The sequence below is a fragment of the Myotis nattereri genome (genome assembly GCF_964212035.1).
Source record: "Myotis nattereri genome assembly, chromosome: 3".
NCBI classification, from domain to species: Eukaryota; Metazoa; Chordata; class Mammalia; order Chiroptera; family Vespertilionidae; genus Myotis; species Myotis nattereri.
In genome coordinates this window covers 184,862,063-184,887,005 of record NC_138077.1, presented here as the reverse complement: position 1 = coordinate 184,887,005, position 24,943 = coordinate 184,862,063, and the positions used below count along the sequence as shown (strand labels likewise).

The 24,943-nt window shown below is 44.0% G+C and overlaps 2 protein-coding genes across 2 annotated transcripts in view; one reads left to right on the top strand and one right to left on the bottom strand.

Moving 5' to 3' along the window:
* The window catches only part of ATPAF1 (ATP synthase mitochondrial F1 complex assembly factor 1), a 31,643-nt gene extending 12,775 nt beyond the window's left edge, over positions 1-18,868 (bottom strand). Inside the window, exons 1-6 of the mRNA XM_081085596.1 lie at positions 18,523-18,868; positions 14,900-15,008; positions 10,450-10,500; positions 7,715-7,777; positions 4,358-4,408; positions 3,204-3,251 (exon numbers count right to left, since the gene is read on the bottom strand). Coding sequence (XP_080941722.1) covers positions 3,204-3,251; positions 4,358-4,408; positions 7,715-7,777; positions 10,450-10,500; positions 14,900-15,008; positions 18,523-18,860 — 660 coding nt within the window. The 5' untranslated portion in view covers positions 18,861-18,868. The remainder of the gene's footprint in view (positions 1-3,203; positions 3,252-4,357; positions 4,409-7,714; positions 7,778-10,449; positions 10,501-14,899; positions 15,009-18,522) is intronic.
* Positions 18,869-23,020: 4,152 nt separating this feature from the next.
* Positions 23,021-23,663, top strand: TEX38 (testis expressed 38). Its single transcript, XM_081085597.1, has one exon. The coding sequence runs from the start codon at positions 23,115-23,117 to the stop codon at positions 23,595-23,597; it is 483 nt and encodes a 160-aa protein (XP_080941723.1). The 5' UTR covers positions 23,021-23,114; the 3' UTR covers positions 23,598-23,663.
* Positions 23,664-24,943: the final 1,280 nt, after the last annotated feature.

Below are 24,943 nucleotides of genomic sequence, written 5' to 3'. Positions count from 1 at the left end.
AGACTAGAGGCCCAGTGCATGAAATTCGTGCATGGGTACAGTTCCTAGGCCTGGCCTGCGATTAGGGCCATCTTCCCCAGCTGCCCACAGACGACCCTGTTCCCTGCTGCCACCCATCCCCAGTTCCCGTTTGCCATTGGGTGATTGGTGCCTGATGGCCGGGGGAAGGGACTGAGAGGGCGTCAGTGTGTCTCACAGTGACTGGTCCAGTGGTCATTCTGGTCATTTTGCCATTAGGGTCAATTTGCATATTACCCTTTTATTATATAGGATGAGATAACCTCAGTGCCTATCTAATAGCTGGTCCCTTGTTAGGACAACATAATGAACATCTTCTCCAAAAAGTCCCTTTGTAATTCATACCTTTTCCTCAACAGTCCCTAAGCAACCACTCATACAATCTATACTTCTTTTTTGTTTGGTTTCTCTCCATAATTATCCATATTGCTGTATATATCAATAGTTCATTCCTTCTAATTCCTGAATATTATTCCATTGTGTACATGTACACACATCACAATTCTTTTATTCATTCAACTGTGGTAGATTTGGATATTTTCAGTATTTTGTCATTACAAATAAAGCTACTATGAACATTTGTGTATAGTCATTGAATGTACATGTGTTTTAGTTCTCTTGGGAAAATACCTAGGGGTAGAATGACTGGGTAGTATGGCAGGTATATGCTTACCTTTTATAGAAACTGCCACACTGTTTTCAAAGTAGTTGTATCATTTTACATTCTCATCAAGAATATGAGAGTTCCAGTTGCTTCATATCCTCACCAAAACTTTGTATGGTCAGTCTTTTTAATTTTAGTCACATTAGTGGTACCTTACTGTGGCTTTAATTTGCAGTCCCATTATGACTAATGATGTCAAGCACTTTTTTAGGTGCTTATCTGCCATTCTACTTCATTGGTCAACTGTCTGAATCATTTGCCCATTTGTTAATCGGGTGACCTGTCCTCTTATTAAGTTGTAAGAGTTTTTAATATATTCTGGATACCAGTCATTTGTCAATATATGTCTTGCAAATATTTTCTCCCAGTCTGTGGCTTATCTTTTCATTTTGATAACAAGATCTCTTGGGAAGTAGAAAATTTTAATTTTTTTATTATGGTAAAACTAGAGGCCCGGTGCATGAAAATTCATACACTGGGGAGGGGGGGGGGGGCTCAGCCCAGCTTGCCCTCTCTCACAGTCAGGGAGCCCTCAGGGGAGGGAGGAGACCCAGCGACCAGGGGAAGGTGACGCCCCATCACACCTCTGCACCTCGGGCCGGCCCTGGGCGGCTGGGCAGCTGACATCTGAGGCCTGCCTACACCTCGGGCTGGCCATGGGCAGCTGGGGCACTGAGGGGACTGGGGGACTCCAGAGGCAGGCACGTGGAGTGGCTGGGCCTGCCTGGGGGTGGGCCCAGTCTTGCCGCGAGCCTGCCGCCCCAGCGGGGCTGAGGGGATTTGGTACCGCCATCTTGTGGCTGTGGGCGCCACCATCTTTGAGGGTGTGGCAGTCAGTTAGCATATTCCCTCCTTATTGGCTGTGGGCGCCACCATCTTTTGAGTGTGGGGCAGTCAATTAGCATATCCCCCCTTATTGGCTGTGGGCGCCACCATCTTTGTGATGGTGTGAGGGTCAATTAGCATATTCCCTCTTTATTAGACAGGATATGCATTACACAAAAGTTATCATTTTAACTATTTTTTTCCATTTTAATTATTTTTAAGTGTACAATTCAGTGTCATTAAGTACATTCATAATGTTGTGCAACCATTACTATCATTCACCTCCAGAACTTTCTTAATCTTCTCAAGCTGAAACCTATATTCATTAAACAATAATTACCTATCCCTTTTCCCGTCAGTCCCTGGCAACCGCCATTCTACTTTGTGTCTATAAATTTGACTACACTAAGTATCTCATACAAATGTGGAATCATACAGTATTTGTCCTTTTGTGACTGGCTTATTTCACTTAGCATAATATCTTCAAGGTTCATCCATGTTATAGCATGTGTCAGAATATCCTTCCTTTTTAAAGCTGAATAATATTCTATTCTATACACACACACAGATCACATTTTATTTATCCACTCATCTATCAATGGACACTTGGGCTACTTCTACCTTTTGGCTATTACAACTAATGCTGCTATGAACATGGGTATAAAATTTAAAATTTTAATGAAATGCAATTTATCAATTTTTAAAATAGTTTGTGCTTTTTATGATATACTTAAGAAATCTTTGCTAAACCCAAGATCACTAAGTTCTATGATCTATTTTGAGTTAATTGTTGAATATGGGGTGAGGTAAGAATAAGAGTATCCTTTCCCCCATTTAATTACCATGGTCCCTTTGCTGAAAAACAAATGACCACATATATGTTGGTCTATTTGTGGATTCTCTACTCTGTTCCATTAATCTATAGGTCTATTTTTATGCCAATATCATACTGTCTTCATTACTAAAGCTTATAATAAGTCTTAATAAGATAATGTAAGTCCTCTAACTTTGTTCTATTCCAAAATTGTTTTGTTATTCTAGGTCCTTTGGATATCCAAATATATTTTTAAAATCAGCTTGTCAACTTTTTTAAAAGAAAGGCCTATTGGGATTTTGATTGGGATTACATTTTACAGATCAATTTGTGGAGAAATGACAATAATATGGAGTCATCCCGTCCATGAACATGATATATCTCTCCATTTACTTCGAGGTTGTTTTTTTTAAATTTTCTCTTGGCAATGTTTGGAAAAATTTTTTTAGAATCCTAGAAATGATTCTCAACACCAAGTCAGCTCGCCCACCTCACCTATTCCCTTCCCTTAGGTCTTCTGGTAGCTCAGCAACAATTTCATAATTCCTTTTAGGTACATCTAATTAGATAGCATGGCCAAAACTGAAAAGAAAATTCATAATAAAACAGACACTTAAGGGAAGTTGAAATTATTATGGTCTCAGGTTCTATATCCAACATTTACTTATACTGTTGATTAAGATCCAGATCAGAAAGGGCTCAGAAAAAGCCAGAGACTTATTGTGCCAAACTCACATTATTTCATAAGGCTAAACAGTACAATCTACCTATAAGCATCTTTGTTAAGTAAACAGAACTATAACGTGAAATAGCATGGAGCATGAAGAGATCAGTTAGAAAACATCCTTATTTGCAGCACTGATAAGCAATCCAGAAACTTACTGTTGGACAGGACTGAGCCCGGTTCCAGATCAAATCAAACTTCTCTTCCTGTAGGTTAGAAAGGAATAAAAGTCACAAACAAAAAGCTACAATGACACTTAAATTCACCAAGACTGAACTCCAGAACTAAAACAAAAGTTTCATCATTTACAAATGCCTCTTATGACAGAGAGGAAAAAATCAGATGTATTCTTTGCTGTTCAGTGTCAGAATCTGCTGTGAACAGTGTACACTCTAAATGCTCCAAACTCTCCAGGGGACTCTGCTAAGTGTCTGAGACATCAGGTCACTAAGTCTGTCTGAGGGAAGGCTTAAAAAGTCCCATTCAAACAGTGAGCCAGTATCAGAGATCTAAAATATCAAGAAGTACAGATCCCTTGGCTTTTGAACTTTTGAAGGGGAAGGGTATACATGTATAAGAGGTAGAAAAAAAATAACAATACTCTTACAACAACCAAAAGGCCTGGCTTTATTTTTCCACCTACACGTTTTTCTCCTTAATCTTACAATTACGCATGTAAGCTTGGTGTACACTGCTTGATATAAACTTCCCCTAGGCTATTTCCTCTTCCGGGAAGAACAATTAAAGAACTAGCTGATACACCAGTACATCAAATGTTGCTTCATGGTCAAGCAGTGACCAGAGAGAATCTATCTCCATAACAGCAATTTTAAGAAGGAAAAAAAAAAAAAACAGCCCACAAGAAAATGCCACTTGGTAAGGGGAAATGTCAGAAAAAGATTAGGAAGAGGCTCCAAGACAGCTCATGTATAGGTCACTTATAAACAAGAAAGGAAGAAAGGCCTCACCTGCACCTAGAGGCCCTGTGTTAAATTCCAATAGCTTGGGAAACACTAGAAAGAAATAAAAGACTTGGAAATTGCTCAGCAACATGAACTTACACCACGCTCCCTTGTCAGAGACTCGACTCAAAGAGACATTTTTAAACCAGAATAAGGGAAAACAAGAGCTATAAATATACCATATGGAGCTTCCAATCTTTGGTACTCAGGGCATAATAAAAACCCTCAGAGCTATAAGCGTAAGTTCTCAAGAGGCAATAAACATAGGAAAAGTAAAGCCAACTGCCTGCTAAGGTTAGAGACCTGACCTTCATGCTATAACACTTTCATTTTCCCTCCAAACTACTTACTGGAATAACTGCGTAGACTGTATCTTTTGCTGCAAAATACTGCTGCCAAATCTGTACAAAAAAGAGAATATGTCTGTGACATGTGGGTAATCTTTTCAACCTGCACCAAGAAATGATGACAGCTTTCATTACTCACAGTAACATACAATTTGATAACAGAGAGGAAAACCCAGAATAATTCTTTTATTACTAGTACATGATTACAAAAAGATTTAATACCATCTACTCTTCTAGATAATTAAACTGTAACTCTTAATAACAAATTCCTGTCAGAGAAATGGAGTCTATGACCTTGTTAATCATTTCTCTCAAGACATGCCTTATATATAATAGACAAGCTCTTTTTTTTCTTTTTCTTTTCATATCTTCTCTTTTCCTTCCCCAAACCCCAAATCCCTAGCCAATTGTGGGCCTTCTCAGAGAGTAGGACATCAGTCACTCAGAAGCCAGAGTCTGAAGTCAGGCAGGTCTGGATACAAATCCCAGCTCCAATCATTTTCTAGCTATGCTACTTTAGGCAAGTTACTGAAAAATAACTAATATAACCATCAGTAAAACAGCAATAGTATCACCCTCACAGGATTATTGTGAAGATGAGCTGAAATGATTAGGTTTGTGCTTAGCACAACAGAATTACAATGCAAACCAGAGCCAAAGTGCTCTGAGGGCAACAAAGAGCCCTTAACCCAAGTTAGGGAATGAGTGCTAGAGGAGAGGACACTTGAGATGTATCTTAAAAAATGATCAGGAGTTAGCTAGGTGAACAGGGAGTCTGGGAAGACAAAGAGGTAGGGAAGAAGATAAGAGAACATCCCAAGCAGAGAATGACAACATTAGCAAAGGCAGAGAAGCAGGGGAAGACATCATAGCCAAAGTGACATCTGAACTGGTGTTGAAGAATGGACCAGCCTCCTTTAAAGCTGCTCTGCTTTGTTAACATTCCCATTAAAATGTGATCTAGCCAACACAGAGCACAGAAGGACTGCTAATTCCTAGGACTTGGGTAAATCACTCTACCAGTACAGCCTAAGGTTGCTTTGTTTTTATTTTTCATGTCAGAACACTGTCTTCTCATTTTAAGGATAGCATATCCTACTTATTTTTATTTAATTTATATTAGTAGGTAGTTTATGAATCAACGCTGAAATACATGAGATTGGTAGATACTTCCTAACATAGTTGACCTTGGTCACTCAAAATTATTTTAACAAACACAAATTTGTATCTAAGATTATAGGTCTAAATGATATTTGTCATATGATCAGGAGTCTTGGGCCTGGCTTTTTTCCCCACTAAAGGACATGCTTGGTGTCTACTTTCCATTGGCACTTCTTCCCAAAGGCAGTTTGAGGTCTCCTTGAGACTTTGCATAAGCCTCTATTAACAGAGGTTAAAATCCTGTGCTGTCCTTCCACCAGGTTAAAGCTCTTTGAGAGTAGGGGATTCTCTCATTTATTTCTATGTCTGGCACAGAGACTGACATTTAATAGGTATTCAATAAATGTTTGCTGAAAATGAATGATGCAGCACCCAAAAGAAGCCATGGCAATTGGCACAACTTCCCATAAAAGAATATGATGCAGAGTGAAATGGACATGGGTTTGAGTCTCATGTTTAATTCCCCAAATAACTCTAGCTCTACCACTTACTAAGTTACTTAATCTCTCTAAGCTATAGTTTCCTCAGTGGTAAATTTGGAATAATAGCACCTACTTTACAAAGTAGTTATTAGAATTTAATGAAATAGTGCATATGAAGCACGAACAGTATCTGACACATATACTGGTTTTATTATTTTGATTTTCTCAATATATCTAAAACACAACTCATGGAACTACAGAAATGCCAATAAATAGCATATTATAATCTAACTAGAAGCCCGGTGCCGAAATTTGTGCATGGGGGGGGTGGGGGGGGCGTGTGGTTTGTGTCTCTCAGTCCAGCCTGCACCCTCTCCAATCTGGGATCCCTCACACAATCCAGGACTGCTGGCTCCCAACCGCTCGCCTGCCTGCCTGCCTGATTGCCCCTAACTGCTTCTGCCTGCCAGCCTGATCACCCCTTAACCGCTCCCCTGCCAGCCTGATCGATGCCTAACTGCTCCCCTGCTGGCCTGATTGCCCCTAACTGCCCTCACCTGCAGGCCTGGTTGCCCCCAACTGCCCTCCCCTGCAGGCCTGGTTCCCCCCAACTGCCCTCCCCTGATAGCCTAGTTCCCCCCAACTGCCCTCCCCTGCAGGCCTGATCGCCCCCACCTGCCCTCCCTTTCAGGCCTAGTCCCTCTCATCTGTCCTCCCCTGCAGGCCTGATTGCCCACAACTGCCCTCCCCTGCCGGCCATCTTGTGTCCACATGGGGGCGGCCATCTTGTGTGTTGGAGTGATGGTCAATTTGCATATTACCTCTTTATTAGATAGAATTAGAGAAAAGAATCATAGACATGAGCATTTAAATAGTAGGGAAATGACCAAAGAGGCAGGACAGATCAAGAGTGCTTTGAAGGCCCAGCTGGTGTGGTTCAGTGGTCAAGCGTAGAGCTCTGAACCAGAAGGTCACGGTTTGATTCCTGGTCAGGGCACATGCCTGGGTTGGAGGCACAATGCCAGTGTGGGGTGTGCAGGAGGCAGCCAATCAGTAATTCTTTACCATCACTGATGTTTCTATCACTCTCTCCCTCTCCCTTCCTCTCTGAAATCAATGAAAATATATTAAAAAATAAATTAAAAAAAATAAAAACACAAATATAGCATTTACTCTGTGCCAGGAACTGTTTAAAGTGCTTTACAAATATTAACTCATTTAATTTCCCAAGTAACTCTATAAGGTAAGTACTATTATCATCTCCACTTTACAGATAGAGAAAGTAAGGCTCTAAGGGGTTAACTATCAAAGTCATTCAGCTAGTAAGTGGGAGAGCTAGGATTTAAAATAGGCAGCTTGGTTCTAGAGTCTTTGTTCTTAACCAATACATTATGCTTCTCCAGAGCACAACTTTAAGAGGAATCAACTGGTGAGGATATGATAAGGGGAGTGGGAGAAATAGGAGCAGGAAAACCTATTTAGAAAGGTAGTACAGTAAGCCAGGTATAGAGCAGCAATGATTTTAAATAAGATGTGGACAATAGGAATGAAGACGAAAGGGGAAATGTGAGTTGATTAGATATGCAGAAGTGGGACCAAGAAAGATAAGTTTTCTTATGCCACTATTTTTCATGTAATTCATCACTTTTCTATCCATGGCCACTTTTCATTTTGGCTAGAAAGAGGTGTCAGGAAATCTATGGTCCTTTCTACTTTCAGATTTGGTTCACAGAGCACACATTTTCATAAAGTACATCCACCCATTTTCACTCAATACCTGCTTTATTTCTTCTGCAGTTTTGTCTTTCACCATCTCAATGTTAAAGATTGAACTGAGAGTCTGAAAGGGAAAATAAAAGGAAATTAACACCACAATTTAAAAAAACAAAGCAGCTTAACTATCTGTAAGCTTTGTGGGAAGCAACATGTGTATCAGATCCTCAATAAGCAGAGAACAAGTGTAAGAAAACTCCTATGTGCAAAGAAGTGAGCCCCCCCAGCCTGGGCAGGTTTTTGCAGTTCTATTCTTGGGGGGTACCGGTACTTCCTAAATCCTTCACCCTCACAATGAGCACTGCAGCACTTTGCAACTGGTAAGAGGAGAAAGTTTGGTTATCTTTAATTTAACTGCCATTCTGCCAGGAGTTGCTCCTATTTGCAAGTTAAATGACAGAGTAAACGTGTTTTTATTTGATTTTTTAAAACAAATTCCTATAGGACAAAAAGGTATCACTATAGTTCCTCTAATATCCCCAGGATCCACACTATGTTAGGTGTCACACCAAGGACACAAAAATTCATAGAATATTTCTCATCACCACAGTTGGTAAATCACAAAATCACTGAACCACAGTAAACATGTTCACATTTGCAGTCTCTTATTATAGACTAGAGGCCCAATGCATAAAATTTGTGCAAGGGGCTTGGTCCTCACAGCTGCGGCAGCTTGCTTCGGCCTTCGCAGCCCTGGCTTCCTCTGGAAGGTTGTTCAGCTGTCCGGTCTAATTAGCATATTATGCTTTTATTATTACAGACTAGTGGCCTGGTGCACGAAATTCATGCACATTAAAAGGGAATTAATTAGAGGAAATACTTTAATATTGCTATTTGCCCTTTCTCTATAATAGAAGTGTGAGAGATGAAAGGAAATTAGTAAAATGTATATGAGAATAATATAAAAATGTATTAATAAACAGTAACAAAAGGATATAACAGAGGCATGATATAAAAACAAAAACATGATATGAAAACAACAAAAACATGATATAAAAACAACAGTGATGCAAACAATGACTGATAAAGTGATTAAACTTATTCTAATATCTCCCTGTACACCACATGAAGAGTGAAAACACTTTCAGAGTGCTTGACTAATTTCCCTTGTGATGAAGTATTTACAACTTTAACTGTAATGTCACATGCTCTTCAAACTTGAGAGAAAGCAACATATAACTGACCATGTGCGAAAATGGGTTCAGATAGGAATATCCCTACTCAGTCTAGAGTTTGTCCTTGTGATTTATTAATAGTCATCACAAATGCTGGCATCACAGGAAATTGTCATTGAATCAATTTAAATGGGAGGCCAGTGTCATATGAGGACAAATTAATTCTTGGAATCAGAACAACCTCTCCCTCTGGAGACCCTGTTAATACTTCAGCTTCAATAATGTTCAGTCATAATCTTTTGATAATAAATCTGTACCATTACGACCCCATTTACTATTAATATTTCTCAATAGCATGATGATTGCACCACTTTCAATTTTAATTTATGACACAGCATTCCAGAAGGAGTAATATTATTAAGAAATTTGATGGCAAAACTTTCCTTTTCAGCATCATCTGTTGAATCAATTGTATCATCACTCAAATACGTGTGAAAATCTCCATCGAGTATATCCAAAATTTCTTCATTTAATTTTTGAACATGCTCATTTTTTGGACAAAGAATTGCATGTTTAGATATATTTTTAATATTATCTATAGATATAGTATTTCCAAAGGTAGCTTCAAATAATAGATCCATTACAAATCATTTCACAGGGGATTTCAATAATATCCATTCCTAAATGCAAACTGCTATCAAGTTTGCCATCTCCAAGTTTTACTAACCATTCACTATAAGCAGAATCCTCTGATCTCATATTTGTTGTAAGAGACAACTTTTTGAAACATCCCCAAACATTACAGTACTTTAAACTCGTTTGTACTATGGCCAATCGCATAGCATGTGGTACAATACTGAGACATTGTCGAAAATCCCCTCCAAGGAGAACTTTCCCACCAAATACAACATTCAAATTCATAATTTCTCTTAGTAATCTGTCTATGGCGTTTATAGCATGACTGGATGCCATGGTGCATTCATCAATAATGAGAAGTTGGGCCTTTTTAATAGTTTTACCAACTTCACTGTTTATATCGAATCTAGAAATTGAAGTTTCATTTAATGGAATGGGTAATTTATATTTGGAATGAAAGGTGCTTCCACCGAGAAGTAAATTTGCAGCAATTCCTGTAGACGCTGTGGGTAAAACAGTACCACCATGACCTCTAATATAATGTACTAAAACTTTATAAAGATATGCCTCCACGCTCCGAGGGCCGTTTCCTGCCTCAAACCTCGCCTCGTGGGAAATAGCTCAGGGAGGGCGCAGCCCTTGGCAAGGCGACCCAGGACTCAGTGTGTCCACGCTCCGAGGGCCGGTTCCTGCCTAAACCTCGCCCTTACGGGAAACAGCTCAGGGAGGGTGCAGCTGTTGCTAAGAGGACCCAGGACTCAGTGCGTCCATGCTCCGAGGGCCGGCTGGTTCCTGCCTCAAACCTCACCCTTGCAGGAAACAGCTCGGGAAACAGCTCAGGGAGGGCACAGCTGTTGCCAAAACAAACCCTGCAGGACTGACTTCCTTCCCGTTGGTTGAGCCTCGGCTGTGACGCGTTACACTCAGGGTTTTATATAAGTAGATGTTACATGTAGTTTTAAACCTGGGTATTTAATTAGAAACCTACCTTGTCCTTAGTGAATCCTCTGCTCATAGGCTGTTTCCCCAAAGTGTTTGCCTGAAATATATGATAGACAAGACATGAATCTATACTTCACTCAGAAGATAAAGACCACTGAGATAGTGAAGTGCCCAATATCTCATTTAGTAATTCTGTACCTAAGAACTCATCTCTCTCCACTCCATATAGTAACTGTACATACTGTTCATAAGAGTTGTTGGTTGTGAAACAACTTTTTTTTTGACATAGCTTCTGAGATACAGATGAGAAAGTATTCCTTTGTTAATAACCAGCATTTACTAGTACTGAGAGAGTATTCTATGCCTGTTATTATGGGTATACTTGTAAGGGGCTCCTTCCCAAATTGAGGCTGCTTGGGTTTTCTGTGTTCCACTCTCTGATCTGCTCCACAGTGAGCCTCAGAGGAGGTAAGGAATGGAAAGATCTATTTGCCAAGGCTGTTTCTTATCTGTGACAGCACTTCTGATGGCAGATATCCTCAGCAGACTGTAGAGTTTTTTTAGTATTCAGTCTTAATACTTCTTCCATCGAATTAGACGTCCCCTAAAAAAGGCCAAAAACAACTGAAGGTGATTATTTTCTCTCTTAATCCACTATCTCTGATAAAGGCCACAGTCAGGAAATCCTATTTTGAATTGTTTCTGATAGTGGGCATGGGTTGTTCTGAGTGAGTCTTCCACTCAGTTTCTCAGTTCAAGATCATGCCTTTCAGAGGGAAGGAGTACAAGCTACACCTGGGATTTGAAGGTGAAAAACAATTTCTGCATAAAACCCTGCCTTTCATTACTCTGTGCTTTAATATATCCAAACCTTTCATAAATTATGCCCATAGAACTCATACCCACAAATTAGACAAAAGACTGGTATAGGCAAACCTATTTGGGTACACCCTGGTCTTTTTGGTCAGACCTTTACACTGACAACGTTCTAATGCAGTCTTTCCTTCGTATGTAAACATACAAAAGAGAATTGATTTCATTTTCTTACTACTCACCTTTAGGTGTATTGTGAAAACAAAAGAAACAAAACCCTCCATTTGCACACCTGCCTTCACTTTTCAATGACTAAGTCTGGTGTATTCTTTTTCCACTATGTCCCTCCAGTTCATTCATTTCCATTTTTACTTACAGAAATAAAAAATTTAAACTTATTGCATTTTATCTAATCAAAGACACCACAGATTTGAAGAAGCACCATTATTTTATGTATTAGAAAATAATGCCAATTAAACAATAACACTATACTTATATTTCACTAGAGGCCCGGTGCATGAAATTAGTGCAGTGCTGGGGGGGAGGGGTCCCCCTCAGCCCAGCCTGCCCCCTTTCACAGTCCAGGAACTCTCAGGAGTTGCCCTACTGATGGCTTATGAACAGGAGTCTCTATTAACAGAGGTTAAAATCCTATGCTGTCCTTCCACGGCTTAGGCCCGCTCTCGGGAGGCAACTGGGCTGATCAGGGGAAGGCGCCATCCCCATCACCCCGCTGCTGCTGCCACTGCCAGCTGCCACAGCCGCCAAGGTGTTTTCATCAACACAGACTCCAGTCCCTTGACCACGAAAAAATTACAACTTTCTTTAGGCATTTTCAAGATGTGTCTTTCATAGGATATGACATTTCTTTCTTTTTTTTTTTATCCTCACCTGAGGATATGTTTCCATTGATTTTTAGAGAGCGGGGAAGGGGGGGAAAGACAGAGAGAAACATCAATGTGAGAGGCACACTTTGATTATTGCCTCCTGCATGAGCCCTGACCTGGGCCCTGGTCAGGGAGGAGCCTGCAACCTAGGTACATGCCCTTGATCAGAATTGAACCCAGAACCTATGGTTGGCAGGCCGAGGCTCTATCCACTGAGCCAAACTGGTTAGGGCAGGATATGACATTTCTTAGCCCCTCCAGCAGCAAACCTTCGTTTTTTCCTCCAGGAGTGAGGTGGAAAAACCCTAGATCACTTTCTTGGATTCTTATTACCCAAGCGAGTGGCGTACCGCACGCTTAGCCAATGAGCGGTCAGAAAAGGCGTTTCCTCTGCAGCTCCCGCACAGAGGCAGGACTGCTGGCACACTGCGGCCACGGGGCTGCTGGGGGCTGGACCCCTGTGTGGGCTTGTGCCCCCCGTGTGTTGTTCTCTCAGGCTCCGGGCCCATGCCCGGCCCCTCCTCCTGAGCTGGTCATGACCGTTATGGCATCCCGGCCTAATTTGCATATTACATGTGTGTGTGTATATATATCTGTGTGTGTGTGTGTATATATATATATATATATATATATATATATATATGATTAATTTTAAGGCAATTTTGAAGATGTTAAAATGTGAAAAAAAATGTGAACTTGAGAACCAGTGAAATAAGGTAATTAAAATTATAATTGAAACTATGTGCCCAAGTCTTAAGAGCACTTAGTAAGAAATTTAAATGAGTACATTACTACTCCCCTGCAGATGCTTTTGAAATCTGTGGAGACAACTTTTTTTATCACAATAATTGACTGGATGGTGACACCTGCATTTATGGAGAGACAGGGATGCTAAATGAGCTGCAATTTACAGATGAGTTCGACATAATGAAGAACCTTCCCTCATCCTGGACAACTTCTCAGTGTAGCCAGACATCCTTGTAAGTGAAACACCTTTTTATAATGGCCTGGGCCTGAAATTTAACTCTGTTTCCTTCCTTCCTCCTTCCCTTCCTCCCCCGCTCCTTTTCACCTTCCTTCTTTTCCTTCCTTCCTTCTATTACCTGGGCCTGAAATCTAACTCTGTTTCCTTTCCTATTTTTTTTTTTAAACACGACTTTAATAAACACTAAATTTTTCAGAAACGCAATTACTATGTAACTTGAGAGAAGACTATATTGTGGAATCCCATTAGGGTCACTGATTACAACACTGCTCATGGTTTGGGAATTCTTATAATTACCAACACAATACCCCTGCACCAGTCAGCTTTTGCTGCTTATGTCATTCACAGTGATTTCACATACAGGTAAAAGCCTCTGATGACTGCATTAGGTCATAGTTGTGCCCAAGAACTGACACATTAAAATATGAATTTTATTTAAAAATACTTTCCTTTATTTTATAGTTAGGGCACTATATTGATATTTTCACCTCTGAAACTATGTGTGTAGGTGGGTTATATTGTCTACATTTTATTTCAGGGTAGAAAAGGGAAATTTTTTAATAAAAAATTATTGCAAAAGAGGATGTTGGGTCTCATGTGACAGAAACCAATGACTCAAAGTAAAGACGAGGCTTTGGAAATGGAGTGATTAGCCTTCCTCTGAGTAACTAGATAAGAAAGACTGTAAGCAAATATTTACCTAAGAGTTGCCATAATATAATGAAATCTTATTCTGCATCTTATCATAAAGTTGAATTTCTAACTCTGTCTACAAAAAGGGGCAAAGAGCTTTCCCATATAATATTGAGAGCTCATAATACAGTAAAGAACTATTATTAGCACTATAAGTTTATTATGGTAAATTATATTTGTTAAAATATTTGTAGTAGAGTTGTTTGTTCACATAAAGCTGTAAATTATATTTGTCATAGAAGGTTGAATTTGCTCCCCAACCTTACAATGATTAACCCACTAATTACTGCTCTGATTCTAATTACACTTATTAAAACACTGGGTGGATTCTCTTAAAACTTAGGATACCCAAAGCAAAAAAAAGTTATTCTCCAAGTAAAAGAAACATCTCTCATTTTAAAATACAATGTCAAATCCCAAATTCCCACTATAACTACCTTATTTCAGATCACACAGCCCACACCTAGACTACTGTACATTCTTCCTGGTTTTGGCTTCTCCCACTCCAACTAGTTTTGTGCATCATCCTAGATAAGTATTTTTCAAATCATAGGTTGAAGTCCTATTTAGTGGCCAAAGTTTTAAAAAGATAAAATAAGTAATAAGAGTACACTGCATGTAGCAAAAGCATTGTTTTATAAAAATTTTGTTTCGGTTACAATCATATACTTATCTGTGTACTGAATTACAGTGTAAAATATATTTCTTTCTGTGGGTCATGGTCAAAAAGCTGGAAAAGCACTGCATTAGACTTTCCTATACACAGCTTTCAACATGCTTTCCCCCAGCTTTGATTCTTATTTAGGGATAACAATAGCTATTAAACACTTTTTTGCTGCCCGCTCTCTACAGCCCACTGCCATGTGCGCCTTACTTTGATCACTCGACTTCATCCCTGGGAGCAGAGACTACCATTCCCATCCTTCTATATCTCCATGACCACAGTGATGTGCCAGAAAGAGTAGGGTACCATTTATGGATGGAGACTGAGCTGAGTAGAGAGGGGCTCCGTTCCATTCATCCAGCTAACCCATTAATGAGCCCAACTCCAGGATACAGGTTGGGGTGAGGGTGGAGAGCACTGGTGAGCCAATAACACAAAAAGGGACAGGTCTTACCTTCTGTTCCACACATTTGATAAAGTCTCCTTGCCTGGAGTGCCCCACAGGCTGCTTCCGAAACTCACTGCGCTTCTCTAGTCGAGACTCAAACGCAGCTGGGTCAGACCTGATTAAAGGTAAACCAGTTAAACCACTGGAGCCTTTTCAGATTTGGAAAGAACAAGTAACATGTTGCATTTCTACAGAGAGGGGACACAGGTATTCAGAGGCTGAAGGATTTGCCTTCAGGTATTAGGCCTGAGCACACGCCTACAAATCAAAGTGGACAAAGTTGTCTGGTTTTTCAACTACTGTTAATCCTCAAAAGGCTGGTGTAACCTTTTTCTCCTGCAGAATATTTCCCAGGATGACAGAGACCTTGGCCCCTCAGGCACTTACACTCTGGGTACTTGGAATTCAAATTCTCAAGATGGGAAGGGGACTTTAAGGTCATCTTGCTGGGCCACCTCCTCAGGCAGAAATCTAAAAACATTCCTACCAGGTGTCAGGCTTTTACTTGAACACATCTAGTTCTTGGACATCTTCTCCTCATGTTAAACATCTGTTTATTCAGATGTAGGTGATTCAGAGGCTTCGGCCAACCTATTTTGCAGATTTAGCACCTGAGTATCTCCCTGATCCTCTCTCAAAAAAAAAAAAACACCCTGCTCCTGCAGATGGAACGTCAGAATTTTTCCTTTATGTCAAAATGGGGCTGGTCTTCAGGCCTGAAGTCCAGGTTGGGGCTGTCATCCTTGTTAATAATTCTTCAGGCTGTGTAGCCAATGATGGGATATTTGGCTCTGTACACTTTGGTGAATACTCCAGCTCCTCAGCCATGAGACCTGTAGTGTCATGGATGGTATCTGTAAGATCCAAGCATGTCTTGCTCACCTCTCTGGTGGAAGCCTGGCTGGTCAAAGCACTGTGGGGGGGGGGAGGGGTGTCTCTTCCATAACACTCCTTTCCAGAGGTGATATTAACACCACTCCCCTCACTGCCATGTCCTGAGTGTACCTTTCCCTCTGTAGTTAGGCCAGCTCCTGGGTAGAGTGGCTCCAGTGGTCCTGCCCAGTGGGGTGTGGCAACTGCCCGGCGAGGGCCACAAGGACCAGAACCAGGGAGACCACACCTGGGCCTCCCATGGTGAGTGGATAGACAGTGAGGGGTGGCTTAGGCAGTGAGTCTGTGTACTCCTGCCTTGGGCGTCATTTATTATTAAAATGTTCTGAGCCTAAATTTATCTCTGTATCTTTCATCCTCAGGAATAAGAGAAAATGTCTAATTCCTTTTATATGAGTGAAAATCACTATTATGTCATCCTTTATATTTATCTTTCCAGGTAAAATTTCTTCAGTTTTTTGAGACCCCTTTTCCTGTATGTGACCTGTGAATCTCTCCGCACTGTGGACCTGCTCTGTCCACACTCTAGATACAGTGGGCCTGGAGCTAGATCAAATCCTCCCAATTCACCGCACAGAGTGTGATGTAAAACCCAGATTCTGGGCTGGAACAGAGTCAACAGGGCACACAGCCCTGTCTTGCTGCTGGCTCACATCACACCTGTGGCTAGTACTCTAACAGCCCAGGTTTTTGTGGGTATGACTCAGCACAAACCAGTCAGGGCTGTAAGTCCCTTTAAGATATCTCATGGTATCCTCCTATGTGTTTGGTCCTGGGTCCTAAGGCCAGGCCCTATTTTGCCTCTTCCCTTAACTTGGCCCAGGTTCTACTGACTCTTTTTTGACCCTGCTTCCATCTCCCTTTTCATCGACCTCAACCTTGTGGTCTTTTCCTTTCTGTATCCACACAGCTTTCCCTCCCATCTCCCCGACTTGTCTCTCAGCTGCTTCTAGAACAGTGATGGCGAGCCTGTGACACGCGTGTCAGAGGTGACACGCGTGTCAGAGGTGACACGCGAACTCATTTTTTTGGTTGATTTTTCTTTGTTAAATGGCATTTAAATATATAAAATAAATAACAAAATGTAAGTCTTTGTTTTACTATGGTTGCAAAGATAAAAAAATTTCTATATGTGACACGGCACCAGAGTTAAGTTAGGGTTTTTCAAAATGCTGACACGTCGAGCTCAAAAGGTTTGCCGTCACTGTTCTAGAACTTACCCTTTCTCCTTTTCATTCATTCAGCAAACTTTGTTATCCCTTGCTTGCTGTTTACCTTTCTGGGCTCTATGGATACAAAAATAATTAAGACAGAGTCCCCACCTCAAGGAGCTTCTATCCAGACATGTAACTAAGTATAGTAAAATGCTATGGATAATATGATGAAATTTTACTCAAACATTCCCAAATGGTTTGAGGTGGTTTCATGCCCCTGTACCTTTGCTGCTCCCTTTAGCTGGAATATCCCCCCAATCCCATTCCTGTATTCCTTTGTGGTAACCCACAGTGCCCAAAGGGCGTTTTGGTAATAAAGCTAGGGAGACGAGGCTCACAGCGTAAGAGCTCGAAGGAATATGGACATTACCCAGAGGTCAGTGGAAAGTTCCCATAGCAGTATGTGTAAATGCTGATGGGAGTGATCTAGTGGAGAAGGAGAGTAAAACCAGTCATTCATTTGTCCATGGGTAAGAACGAAGACTAGTTGTGGAATATTCAGAGTATGAGCAGGCAACTCTCCGGACATGCCTGTTTGTGAGAGAGATCAATGAGAAAAGGCTGAAGGGAAATGCAGGCCAAGAAAAGGTTTTAAAGAAGGCAAATATGTGAGTATATCTGAATGATGTTTTAAGAAGAGCAAAAACAGTCATTCATTTATTCCATCATTCTTTCAGAAAGAGAAGAAAAGTCACCGTAGTAGCAATGAGACAGACTGGGATGGAGGGGTCCAAGACGCGGGGAAGACTAGGGAGAGGATGACAGCGAGAGTCCAGGTGAATACGACGGGGGATTAAAGTAAGGTCGTGGAATGAGAGATGAGACCGAACTCTAAGAAGTTACAGTGTTTAGTCTTTGGTTTCCTGCCATAAGACAACTGTCTGCCCACCCTGCCAAATTCTCTCCTAGGGCCCTGTAATTTCCACCTTTGATCGCCTTGAGCTCTTCCACTTGACTCTTCAGACCCTACCATGGCCCCCATGCACCCGCCTGAACGTCCTCTAACCCCGGGTCCTTCCATCTGGAAGCTGAGGGCATGGTTAGGAACCCTGGATTCCGAGACAGACGCAAGCCAACCAGCTGTGTGTTCTCGGGCAGGTCTCTCACTCTCTCTGATGCTCGGCTTTCTCACCTTGGAGAGGGTTTACTCCCAGGCCTCAGCTGGGTCCGTATGTGACCGCGAGCAAGTCAAGTCCTTCTCCGGACGGCTCCCTTTTCCCATTTCTTTAAGGACGGGTGTCTTGGAGCTGCCCGCTGGGGAAAGGCTGTTGGAGTCTGAGAACTAAGGCCCCCAGGCGGACCCCGGAGAAAAAGCCAGGCGTTGCGAGACGCTCAGCGCTACACTAGCTGTGGGGACGAGGCAGTGATCTCCCTCTCTGAGCCTGGATGCGGCCTCTGCGTGCGGACGGTGGCAGTGCCCACCTCGCAGGGCCACGGGGAGCACTCCAGGCGCCAGGCTCACCGGAACCGCGGGCCCACGGCCGCCTCTCCTCCCCGCCCGCCGCCCGCCGAGGGAGCCCGCACCTGCGCAGCTGCTGGATCTTGTCGCGGTAGCGGTCGTAGAAAGGGTTGGCCTCGAGCTCGGCCCCGACCCTGCCGCCGCCGTCGCCCCCCGCGGGCTGGTGAGAGGCGCAGCGCACGGGGAACACGCGCAGCTGCGCGGGTGACACGAGCCCCAGGCCCAGGGCGCGGCTGCGCACCGCGCACAGGCCCCGATAGAGGCCCGCCACCTGCAGGACTGCCGGGCCCGCGCCTCCCGCCGCCGCCACCACGGCAGCCATCGCTGCCCCCACCTCCTCCACCTCCTCCTCGGTGTCCTCTGGCGCGTCGGCCTCGGCCCGCGGGCCGCGCGCCCGCTCCATCGCGCTCCGGGTCCGCTGCGCCGGCGCTCCGGACTCGAAGTTCCGCCCGCTCAAGGTTCCGGGAGCCGGGCCGGGCGAAGGGGGCGGGGTGGGAGTTAGGGTCTCAGTGCCCCGCTGCGTCCGCCGGCTCCGCATGTCCTTCCACCGCCCCGCCTCCTCCTTGGAGCCCTCCTGGATTCACGCCCGCCGGCTGGGTACCAGCAGCCTCTGCTCTCCAAGTCTCCTCTGGAAAGTCGCTCGGGTCTGCTAGTCCTCGTCGTGCTTGCTCCCTTTTAAATTCTCCTGGCACTTGCTGTAGTAGTTGGCCTTCTGCATCGAAGGTCCTTTAATCGGTTGTAATCACCGATTATTGTGAGACACAATGAATAAATGTATCATGTCCGGTAATGATACATGCTATTTGTTAAAATAGGCACCCTCATGCACTGCTGGTGGGAATGCAGACTGGTGCAGCCACTGTGGAAAATAGTATGGAGTTTCCTCAAAATTAAAAATGGAACTCCCACTTGACCTAGTAATCCCACTCCTAGAAATCAGAAACACCAATCAGCAAGGACATATGCACCCCTATGTTCATAGGAGCACAATTTACCATAGCTAAGATTTGGAAACAGCCTAAGTGCCCATCAGCAGATGAGTGGATTAGAAAACTGGGGTATATCTACACAATGGAATACTATGCTACTATAAAAAGAAAGAACTCTTCGCATTCCCAACAGCATGGATGGACCTGGAGAGCATTATGCTAAGTGAAATAAGGCAGAGAAAGATAAATATCACATGATCTCACTCATTTGTGAAATATAATGAACAACATAAACTGACGAACAAAAATAGACCCAGAGACATAGAAGCATTGAGCTGATGATCAAACCCCAGAAGGTAGGTGGGGGAGGGTAAGTGATCAACTAAAGGATTTGTATGCGTGCATATAAGCATAACTAATGGACACAGACAGTAGAGGGGTGAGGGCATGTGCTGGCAGTGGGAGCACCTGGGGAGAGGTCAATGGGGGAAAAGGGAGACATATGTAATACTTTAAATAATAAAGAATTTAAATGTTAAAAAAGGAGAATAGAGATATGGGATACTTGAGCAGAGACCTGAGGAAATGAGGGAATGATCTGTATGGATATCTAGAGGCAGAGCCTTCCAGATACAGGGAATGGCAAGTGCACAGGCTCTGATGCAGGAGCATGTTGCCCTGTTGCCCTGCGTGTGGACACCAAGGGGGTTATTGTGTGAAGAAGTACAGAGAAGGGTAGTTAGATTGCTCAGGGCTTTGAAGGCCTTGGTTAAGGACTTTGGTTTTGAATCTGAGTGAAATGGGAAGTCACTGTAGGTTCTGAGCAGAGAAGTAACATGGTCTATTTTTTGAAGTGTCATTCTGGCTGCTTGTGGAATGTAGGGTATGGGAGGGGCCGGGGCGCAAGGATGGAAGCTCTCCTAAGGGTGACCAGTTTGTCCTGGTTTACTTGGGACTTTCCTGGTTTTACCATTGAAAGTCCTATGTCCTGAAAACCTCCTAAGTCCCAGGCAAACTAGGATGATTGGTCACCCTATGGGGAGACTCATAACGCAAGTGAGAGATGGTGGTGTTTAGAATAAGGTGACAGTGATAGGAAAGTGCTTTTGAAAGCAAGCCTAAAGATTTTGCTAGTGGAGTGAATTTGGGTGTGAGAGAATAAAAGGAGTTGAGGATGACATAGGGGCTTTGGCCTGAACAACTGGAAGGATAGAGTTACCATGTATGGAGAGGAGGAAGGCTGGAGTAGGTGAGAGGGTGGATGATCAGGAGTTTAGTTTGGGACATGTTAGTTTGAGATCATTTAATAGACTGGCAAGTAGGGACATCAACTGGACTATTCCGTGAATGAGTTTAGAGTTCTGAGGAACAGTCTGGGTTGGATATAAAAGCCGTTAGTTATCGGTATATATAGGTGTATATATGATATTTAAAGCTATGAGTCTAAGGGGAAGGGATGGAGAGAGGTAAGAAGGGTAGAGGGAGGATCAATGGTGATGGATGGAGACTTGACTTGGAGTGGTGAACACACAATACAGAGTACAGATGATGTGTTGTAGAATTGTGCACCTGAAACTTGTATAGTTTTATTAATAAATTCAATAAAAAGGGAAAAAAATCCCTGAGTCTGAATGAGGTCACTGAGGAGTGAATGTAGATAGAGGGCTAAGGCCTGGGGGCATGCTAACATTTAGCGATCAGGGAAAAGAGGAGAAACCAGCCAAGGAGACTGCAAAGCAGGAGCCAGTGGGGTATGAGGCAAGCTGAGGGTTAAGTAAACCTGGAAAAAAATCGTGCTGAATAGTGCCCAAGTCACATGCTGGGGGGCCACAGAGAGGAAAGTGATTAAATGGTGCCAAAAAGCTGAGCTAGGCCCAGGGGTAGTACAGGGAGGCTGACTTGAGCTTAATTAGGGAAGGGCTTTCTAACTGAGCAACCCATACATGGATCAAGTTGCCCCAGGAGGTGTGAGCAAGTAAGTCTCTGACCCAAGCAAGTCCCAGGGGATGAGTTGCTGGGTAGGGGAGATCTACCTCCAGGGCTCAAGCATCTGATGGGCTTGGTACTAGACACCACTCAAAACCCCTTCAAACTGGGGATGATTGCATTCTGGGAAGCCAACGGAAACAACTGTTTGTCAGAGAGTCTGGGAGTTGAGCTGAGCTTTGAAGGATAAGCAGGAGTTCAGTGGGGGAAAGAGTGGCGGGGGGGGGGGGGTGCACTCAGGTAGAGGCAGTATGAGCAAAACTCCAGAGATGTGAGCAAGCAGGCTGTGCTAAGGAGTCTGGTCTGATCAGAAGGGAGAGGTAAGTGAAGGATGGGGAGGAAGGTGAGGCTGGAAAGGATGGAGGGCCGGAAAGTAGGGAGCTCCCACAGGACCTGGTGCCCAATAAACACCACTTGTTGAAGGAAGGTAACGAAACAAAAATAAGATTGTAAGAGGCAAGAAAGGAGGCATTATTCACTTCGTTCCCTTGAGCAGGTTTTCTTCGGACAGCTGGATCACAGACATCTTGAGGGCAGGGCTGCCCAAAGCTGTGTGTGCTCCCTGCCACCCTTCCCACTGTTCCTTAATGCCCAGCAACATGGATAAGTCCCTGAGGGACTGGGGCCCTTTCCCGGGGTTGGGGCTGTTCTGTGGGTTCACCATAAGGGGTAGGGGGCAGACAATTCAGTGGCTGGGCCAGCCCCTGATAGAAGCGGTAGACATACAGTATGGCACCATTAGATGAAGTCCCTATCATTAACCCAAGACTTCACAAGCTCCGCCCCCCGCATGCTCAATGCTCAGAATCCAGTGACCTCACCCTTAGGAAACAATGGGGCCGGGGCATGTCAAGGACTCAGAGTAACTGGAGAGATGGGTAGGTAAGCTCCCTCTCTCCAGGGCCACAGGCAAGGTACCAAAGCTGGACCTGATGGATTCCCAACCGAAGGACCTGAGCCTCCCTAGTGGTAAATGACCCTCCTATTCCTGATCCTTGCTTCATGCCCTTAGCTTGGGGCGACCTTTTGCATGGATGGTGTGTGTGGTGGGTCCTGCATGGAGGAGTGCTAAGCAGTTAAGCTACTGTTTCCTCTAGAAAATGAAGGATTTCTTGAGGACACAGGGGTGCTATGAATACCCTAGGACCATCACAATGGAATGGGTAGAATGGGATGGGACACTGGAGTCCCTGTCAACTGTTAAACTTTTACTTCCTTGATAAGCCTGGCTTTAGTGAGGTTCTCCATCTGGTGGATTGGATGGGTCCAGGTCTTTTTCTTTCTTACTGCCTTAGTGTGGATCTCGCTGTACTTTGGACTCCTGGGGCTGCATTCTCCTTCTGCACAGAGGCCTGACTAAGCCTGGACAGGCCATGCTCCCCTCCAACCTCTAGCTTTCCTTATCTATAAAGGGCTAGGGGGGCCTCTTAAGCTCCCTGGAAATCTAGCTTTGACTAAGAGAATGCTAAGTCAATGAGGAGGGAGGGAAGGAATGAAGAGCGTGGTTAAGTGGATGGAATGACTAATGAACGGGTTAAGAAGAGGAATAAGAAACAACTCAGGCCCCAAGCTAGGGCTATCAGCCAGCTTGCCTCTTTTTCTTTCTTACTGCCTTAGTGTGGATCTCGCTGTACTTTGGACTCCTGGGGCTGTGTTCAGTGCTAACTGGTGGCTGCATTCTCCTTCTGCACTGGAGGAAGAACCTGCGGCGGGAAGAGCGTGCCCAGGAGTGGGTAAAGGTGATGAGAGCCACTACATTCGCCTACAGCCCACTGTTGTACTGGATTAACAAGCGAAGGCACTATGGCATGAACACAGCCATCAACATGGGCCCTTCCCCTACTGTCTCCAAGACCGAGACTGAGGTCCAGACTTCAGAGTCTCTGTGCGAGTTGGAGAGCACTGAGGGTAGGAGCTATGCTGCTCAACAAAGCAGCCCCAAGGTGGAGGCCCCTGTCCCCCCGCAACCTGCATTGCAGCTGGTCCCACAGCCTCCCCTAGCTTCCCCAATGCCTCGGCCCCAGAACAGCTCCCCACTCCCGATTCCCATCTTTCAGGAGGTGCCCTCTGCCCTCTCCCTGTGTAACCTACCTCCAATGCTGAACCACTCCGTCTCCTATCCTTTGGCCATTTGTCCTGAAAGGAACCTGCACTCCCCCTCCCTCCCCACACTGGCCCATGGGGACCACTGCTTCAATGCCAAGCCTTTTGCTTCAGAATTGTAGTCTCCTTTCACGGAGTGTGGAAGCTGGAGGTACTGGGACAGAGCTAACCTCGGAAGTGGTATTGACACAAGCTAGGGCCCATCTGGATGTCACATTATGAAAGATTAAAAAACGTCCCAGGCTCCCTGGTGTCTCATTTGTTGTCAGGAGGGCAAAGTCCTTGCCCTGTTTGATAGGGACAATTTGCAAACCAAATTGAAGGTCACTGAGAATCACCAACACAAATGGGAATTGGAGGGTTGGTTGTGGGAAAACACACTGAACTAGTACTTGTGAGGGGCTCAACAGTCCTCTACCCAGTTTTTACTTAAGACCAAAAATGTATGCTAGGTTCTGGGATAGGTATCCAAAGGCACTGCCATTCTGTGAGACATTAAGCACAGCTGCCACAAAGTGATAGCTGTGGAGCATGTGTGAACTGTGGTGATTCACAGGGACAGGTCACAGGCAAAACAGGTCATTGAGATCCATGAGCCACACTGCACTGCTGGCTCAATCACATTCTTTGCTAACATGTATGTGTACTGAGTTGGGGTTGTCTCTACATTGTTTCTAATATAAGAACACTGCCAATGACCCTCCACTTACAGATGAAGAGATAGTTCTCAAGGGCATTTGCTATATTGTTATACTAGAGGCCCGGTGCACGAAATTTGTGCACTTGGGGGGTGTTTCTCAGCCCAGCCTGCACCCTCTCCAATCTGGGACCCCTTGGGGGATGTCCAACTGCCGGTTTAGGCCCGATCCCACAAACCGGCAGTCGGACATCCCTCTCACAATCTGGGACTGCTGGCTCCCAACTGCTCGCCTATCTGCCTGCGTGATTGCTCCTAACTGCTTCTGCCTGCCAGCCTGATCACCCCCTAACTGCTCCCCTGCTGGCCTGGTCATCCCTAACTGCTCTGCCCTGCCAGCCTGGTCGCCCCCAACTGCCCTCCCCTGCCGGTCTGGTCACACCCAACTCCCTCCCCTGCTGTCCTAATTGCCCTCAAATGCCCTCCCCAGCTGGCCATCTTGTGATCACATGGGGGCGGCCATCTTGTGTGAGGGTGTGATGGTCAATTTGCATATTACCTCTTTATTATATAGGATTGCAGAGCAAGGCCTCAAATTTACATCTGCCAACCATCCACCCTGGTGTCCCTTCCGTAATGATACATCTGGTTAGAAAAAACTTGGCAAATGATTTCTGTGTATGTAGGGTGGAACTAAGTTGATCCATGGAATGGCTTGGGGGAAGTGAAGCCCCTAAAATAATATACAGAAATGTATCCAATTTTTAAAAAAGATCTTTTCCTAAAGGGATTTATGGCCCCTCCACAAGGTAAGATCCACTATATGAGAAA